The 7062-nt window shown below is 45.9% G+C and overlaps 1 protein-coding gene across 1 annotated transcript; it reads left to right on the forward strand.

The window, feature by feature from the left end:
* Window positions 1-5089: 5089 nt before the first annotated feature.
* LOC311099776 (CD276 antigen-like) lies at window positions 5090-6818 on the forward strand (the record flags this gene model as incomplete). Its single annotated transcript, XM_084140522.1, has 5 exons — window positions 5090-5098; window positions 5301-5727; window positions 5807-6079; window positions 6240-6560; window positions 6648-6818. The coding sequence occupies 5 exons, from the start codon at window positions 5090-5092 to the stop codon at window positions 6752-6754; spliced, it is 1137 nt and encodes a 378-aa protein (XP_083996648.1). The 3' UTR covers window positions 6755-6818.
* Window positions 6819-7062: the final 244 nt, after the last annotated feature.

Below are 7062 nucleotides of genomic sequence, written 5' to 3' on the forward strand. Positions count from 1 at the left end.
CTCCTTATATGCTCCTTCATGACTCCATCAAAGATACCCAGCATTTCCACAAACTTGAGAAAGTTCCTATTATTTGGCTCGTTCAGCCTATCGGTGGTCCCACGTAACGCAATGTTCTGGGTGGCCATTACGCGTATCAGGGCTATGAGCCTCTGCATCACCTGCTGCCAGTGGAGAGTCTCTCCGTCAATAAATCAAATCAAATCAAATCAAATTTTATTGGTCACATGCGCCGAATACAACAGGTGCAGACATTACAGTGAAATGCTTACTTACATCCCTTAACCAACAGTGCATTTATTTTAAACAAAAAAAGTAAGAATAAAACAACAACAAAAAAAGTGTTGAGAAAAAAAAAGAGCAGAAGTAAAATAAAGTGACAGTAGGGAGGCTATATATACAGGGGGGTACCGTTGCAGAGTCAATGTGCGGGGGCACCGGCTAGTTGAGGTAGTTGAGGTAATATGTACATGTGGGTAGAGTTAAAGTGACTATGCATAAATACTTAACAGAGTAGCAGCAGCGTAAAAAGGATGGGGTGGGGGGGCAGTGCAAATAGTCCGGGTAGCCATGATTAGCTGTTCAGGAGTCTTATGGCTTGGGGGTAGAAGCTGTTGAGAAGTCTTTTGGACCTAGACTTGGCACTCCGGTACCGCTTGCCGTGCGGTAGCAGAGAGAACAGTCTATGACTAGGGTGGCTGGAGTCTTTGACAATTTTGAGGGCCTTCCTCTGACACCGCCTGGTATAGAGGTCCTGGATGGCAGGAAGCTTTGCCCCAGTGATGTACTGGGCCGTACGCACTACCCTCTGTAGTGCCTTGCGGTCGGAGGCCAAGCAGTTGCCATACCAGGCGGTGATGCAACCAGTCAGGATGCTCTCGATGGTGCAGCTATAGAATTTTTTGAGGATCTGAGGACCCATGCCAAATCTTTTTAGTCTCCTGAGGGGGAATAGGCTTTGTCGTGCCCTCTTCACGACTGTCTTGGTGTGTTTGGACCATGATAGTGCGTTGGTGATGTGGACACCAAGGAACTTGAAGCTCTCAACCTGTTCCACTACAGCCCCGTCGATGAGAATGGGGGCGTGCTCAGTCCTCTTTTTTTTCCTGTAGTCCACAATCATCTCCTTTGTCTTGGTCACGTTGAGGGAGAGGTTGTTGTCCTGGCACCACACGGCCAGATCTCTGACCTCCTCCCTATAGGCTGTCTCATCGTTGTCGGTGATCAGGCCTACCACTGTTGTGTCGTCGGCAAACTTAATGATGGTGTTGGAGTCGTGCCTGGCCATGCAGTCATGGGTGAACAGAGAGTACAGGAGGGGACTGAGCACGCACCCCTGAGGGGCCCCCGTGTTGAGGATCAGTGTGGCAGATGTGTTGTTACCTACCCTTACCACCTGGGGGCGGCCCGTCAGGAAGTCCAGGATCCAGTTGCAGAGGGAGGTGTTTAGTCCCAGGATCCTTAGCTTAGTGATGAGCTTAGAGGGCACTATGGTGTTGAATGCTGAGCTGTAGTCAATGAATAGCATTCTCACGTAGGTGTTCCTCTTGTCCAGGTGGGAAAGGGCAGTGTGGAGTGCGATAGAGATTGCATCATCTGTGGATCTGTTGGGGCGGTATGCAAATTGGAGTGGGTCTAGGGTTTCTGGGATAATGCTGTTGATGTGAGCCATGACCAGCCTTTCAAAGCACTTCATGGCTACAGACGTCAGTGCTACGGGTCGGTAGTCATTTAGGCAGGTTATCTTAGAGTCCTTGGGCACGGGGACTATGGTGGTCTGCTTGAAACATGTTGGTATTACAGACTCAGTCAGGGACATGTTGAAAATGTCAGTGAAGACACTTGCCAGTTGGTCAGCACATGCTCGGAGTACACGTCCTAGTAATCCGTCTGGCCCTGCGGCCTTGTGAATGTTGACCTGCTTAAAAGTAGACCTGCAATAGCCCGTTGGGCTTGGGCATCGATAGTTTGCTTGGACACCAGCCTGATCTCCAGCTCCTTCCACCTTTGGAAACTATCTAGGTGGTCATGCGACTTCTCATGCGAGCTGAGGAGGTGGCACAGATTCTTCCAGTCCCTGGTTCCATCCCTGACCAGCGCAGATTTGCACTCCTGTGAAAAAAGCTTGCAGCAAAAACGGAAGGCTGCATCGTTTTGCTTGGAATAGACAAGCCATGGTCCACTCAATCCCCGTTCGCCATCCTCCTATTGTAGTGGGCAACCGAAAACTTTCGTTGCCTCTCATCTCTTGGGAAATTCCCCTCTTTATCCTGATGTGGCCCAGCCTGCACTAACATATCCCGTAAAGATCCATTCATATATTTTGGCTACTCACCGGGATCTTTTATGTTTTTTGTCTGGGAGTTGGATTTAGCAGCAGCACCACCACTGTCATCGGGGACGGGGAGCGACGAATCTGAGTCCGGGTCCAAGATAGTAGGGTCTTCGCCGGCATTGTTTTGAGTGTGGCTAGGCCTGGTGCAACCACCTGTTCTTGTCCAGCCAGAGAGCTGTCATCATCAGTGGAAGTGCATGGCTCGGACTCCTCCGGTTTGCTCTTCGCTGCTAGATTCAGCGAACGGGGACTCGTTCTCGGCGAATGAATGTCCTCGGAGGCTTGTCATTCTCCACACGGGCTGATGGACATTGCTGCACGCTGATACATTTCAGCAGCGAATTTCTTTGGTGCCTCTTTTCTCATTCGTTTTTTTAAATATTCGCTTCCTGATCGTTTTTGTCTCTTAGACATGGTAGCAAATTGTTTCAAATCTATATAGCTTACTTTTAGCTAAAATTATATCCACTAGTAGTAGCTAGCTAACATTAACAGGCTAGGTTAGGCTATTGCCTTAATCACTAATCGGCTTCATCATAAACAAAACAATCATTTAACTGGCAGATTCCTTTTTATTAATGTTTCACAATTGGATAATCCCATATAAACACACACATCACCATAGCTACCAAGATAGTGGGAGTGAATTTCGGGAGGAACAGGAATGGGGTGAGGGCGGGAACTGCAGCAACGCCATGAGCTGTTGGCTAGGGTGCGGTCGGCGGTGTAGCAGCCGAACAGGGGCGCCGGAGGGCGGCAGCCAATTGTCAAAATGCTGCCCCAAATTCAAGTGCCGCTAGCCAGAGATTGAACCTTTTGTAGCGTTTTTGATGTGGCACTGCAACATTCACGTAGGCGAGCAAGGTCGATGACGCGAAAGAGTAAGAATGGCGCTGCTAAGATCAGAGAATCGTCTCCTTTGTATACACCTTCGTTCGAGGAGTACATACAGTGCGTTCGGAAAGTATTCAGACCCCTTGACTTTTTCCACATTTTGTTACGTTACAACATTATTCTAAAATGGATTAAATTGTTTTTTTCCCCCCTTCATCAATCTACAAACAATACCCCATAATGACAAAGCAAAAACACGTTTTTAGAAATGTTTTCAATTTTATAAAATAAAAAAAATGGAAATATCACATTTACATAAGTATTCTTACCCTTTACTCAGTACATTGTAGAAGCACCTTTTGCCTTGATTCTTCTTGGGTATGATGCTACAAGCTTGGCACACCTGTATTTGGGGAGTTTCTCCCATTCTTTTCTGCAGATCATCTCAAGCTCTGTCAGGTTCGATGGGGAGCGTTACTGCTGCACAGCTATTTTCAGGTCTGTCCGGAGATGTTCGATCAGGTTCAAGTCCGGGCTCTGGCTGGGCCACTCAAGGAAATTCAGAGACTTGTCCCGAAGCCACTCCTGCGTTGTCTTGTCTGTGTGCTTAGGGTTGTTGTCCTGTTGGAAGGTGAACATTCGCCCCAGTCTGAGGTCCTGAGCACTCTGGGGGAGGTTTTCATCCTTAGCTCCGTTCATCCTCGATCCTGACTAGTCTTCCAGTCCCTGCTGCTGAAAAACATCTCAAAATCAATTTTAGAATAAGGCTGTAACGTAACAAAGTGTGGAAAAAGTCGAGGGGTCTGAATACTTTCCGAATGCACTGAACAAAAATATAAATACAACATGCAACAATTTCAAAGATTTGACTGAGTTACAGTTCATATAAAGAAATCAGTCAATTGAAATCAATTCATTAGGCCCTAATCTATGGATTTAACATGACCGGGAAAACAGATATGCATCTGTTGGTCACAGATACGTTAACAAAAAGGTAGGGGGGTGGATCAGAAAACCAGTCAGTATCTGGTGTGACCACCCTTTGCCTAATGCAGCACGACACATCTCCTTAACATAGACTTGATCAGGCTGTTGATTGTGGCTTGTGGAATGTTGCCCCACTCCTCTTCAATGTCTGTGCGAAGTTGCTGGATATTGGCAGGAACTGGAACACGCTATTGTACACGTTGATCCAGAGCATTAAAGGGTGACATGTCTGGTGAGAATGCATGACATGGAAGAACTGGGACATTTTTAGCTTCCAGGAAATGTGTACAGATTCTTGCGACATGGGGCCGTGCATTATCATGCTGAAATATACATCATACACGTGGTCTGCGGTTGTGAGGCTGGTTGGACGTACTGCCAAATACTCTAAAATAACGTTGGAGGCGGCTTATGCCGCTTTGGTGGACATTCCTGCAGTCAGCATGCCAATTGCACGCTCCCTCAAAACTTGAGACATCTGTGGCATTGTGTTGTGTGACAAAACTGCACAATTTAGAGTGGCCTTCTATTGTCCCCACCACAAGATGCACCTGTGTAATGATCATGCTGTTTAATTCGTTTCTTGATAAGCCACACCTGTCACGTGGATGGATTATCTTGACAAAGGAGAAATGGTCACGAACAAGGATGTAAACAAATTTGTGCAAAACATTTTAGAGAAATACGTTTTTTGTGCACATGGAACATTTCTGGGATCTTTTATTTCAGCTCATGAAACATGGGACCAACACTTTACATGTTGCATTTATATTTTTGTTCAGTGTAGATTAATCATCATGTGATCAAGTGAATGACTATGAGGACTCAAGAAAGTGTCTCTGTGGTTATGTTTGAACAACTAATGGATGATCAGTGATTCAACTTAACAGACAGGACAGGCTAAGATGGTTTAACAATGTAAATGATTGCTGAATGAGTGTGGTATGATTAGAGGCATGAAGGAAGTGTAGTCATTCAGGTCTGACTGGAGTCTTTACTTAGATTGTGATTTTAGTTAGGTGCTGTGGGTGTGGAGGGGGGTGGGTGAAGGACAGAGGAGGACCACAATGACAGATTAAACTCAGGTTAATATTAACAATATTAACAATAATAACAGGTTAATAATACTCTGATATAAACCAAGGGCCTACTCACTTTACCAAGGTATCTGACTATTGGGGAGTATAGGAGTCTGTGTTTGAATCCCATCTTGTCCAGATGCTCATTTAACGTGTGTGTTTATTCTCTTGCAGACATCCATGTAACCTGTCTGTTCTCAGAGGATTGTGTCCTGGCCTGCAGCTTCCAGCCTGGAAGTGATGAAGTCATCTTCTGGCTGAAACCAGAAGACAAGGACCTGACCGTCCACTCCTACTACTACAGTACAGATCAGCTCAAACAGCAGAGCCAGCGTTACAGAGGGAGAACAGCCCTGTTCAATGACCAGATCCCCAAAGGAAACGCTTCACTACTGCTGAGAGGACTCACACTCCAGGACCAGGGCAGATACAAGTGTTACACCAGCAATATTAAAGACCACAAAGAGTCCTTCATTAACATGGCAGTGGAGGGTACGGAATGTCTGTCTGTCTGTCTGTCTGTGATGATCACTTTATGGCTGCTCCATGTGTAATGTCTACTTTGTTGCAGCTCCAGTCCGCTTGGTGGACATACAGTTATCAGATGACATCATCACCTGCAGTTCTACAGGTATCTATCCTGAGCCTAAACTCACCTGGTCCACTGACCCCCCCTCTGACCTTTCATTTGACCCTGGAACCATCCAGAACTCCACCAGCACCAAGGTGGATGACCGGGGCCTCTATGACATCACCAGCACAAAACAGTTTATCAGAGACCGAACCAACATCTGTACCGTGACCTCTGGGACAGTAGAAAGGACAGCAACCCTGAAACAGCAAGGTAATCAATTGATCAACCTATTAATCAAACAATTTATAAATCAATGAATAAATTCATCAATCAATTTTTCTGGCTATAATCTCTACAAAAACAAGACAACAATGCGAGACAGTATGCAAAGATCAAGCTAAAAAGGCACTTTCTCATGACATAATTTCAGATCCGGTCCAGGGTTCTCCAAGAGGTGAAGTGTCCATCCCCTGCAGTGTCTCTCAGTCTGACCTCAAGACCTTTAACCTTACCTGGAGGTTCAACCAGATAGACACCATCCTCACCTCCACCTACACCAAGGGCACATCTCAGATGTACATTGACGACCAGTGGAAGGAGCAGGTTCAGAGTTTGTCTGACTCTGGCAGCCTTCAGCTCCACAAGCTAACCGTGGTCCACCAGGGAATCTACAGCTGTGAACTCTCTACTGCCAGAGACACTCACTTGGTCCTCACCTACCTGGAGATCACACCTGATAAACTCTCTGATGGTACAAAGTTTACTTTTACTATTTACCCTTGTAAGTCACATGATCACATTCAACAATAAAACTGCAACTCTGTATTTTCTCCTTCAGTTTCAGATGGACTGAGTTCAGGTTCAATCACTGGTATAACAATAGCAGCAGTAGCAGCAGTGATTATAGCAGCAGTGATATGTTACCTGCTGAGAGGTAAGTTATGATGATGATGACTTCATAATCTGTTGAAACATTTAACACAACCACCTCCTGATGGACAGAGAGGAGGGTTACATTGGTGGCCTTTGATGAACAGCTTTCAGTTTCTGCTATTTTGCTGTCTCCCATCTCAAGGTTTTCTGCCCAAATTTAGATGTAACACGGTCATCTGAAGAGGGAGTCACTCTCTGCCACAGGCTGACGTCCATGGAATATTCATGTCCTTATGGTTACATGCATTTACTCATACTAGCTGTTTGTGTGTCTGAATCCTGCTAACTCACCATAAACTCACCTATCCCCCTCCAGCAAA

The sequence above is a fragment of the Coregonus lavaretus genome (genome assembly GCF_964263955.1).
Source record: "Coregonus lavaretus genome assembly, chromosome: 2".
Lineage (NCBI taxonomy): Eukaryota > Metazoa > Chordata > Actinopteri > Salmoniformes > Salmonidae > Coregonus > Coregonus lavaretus.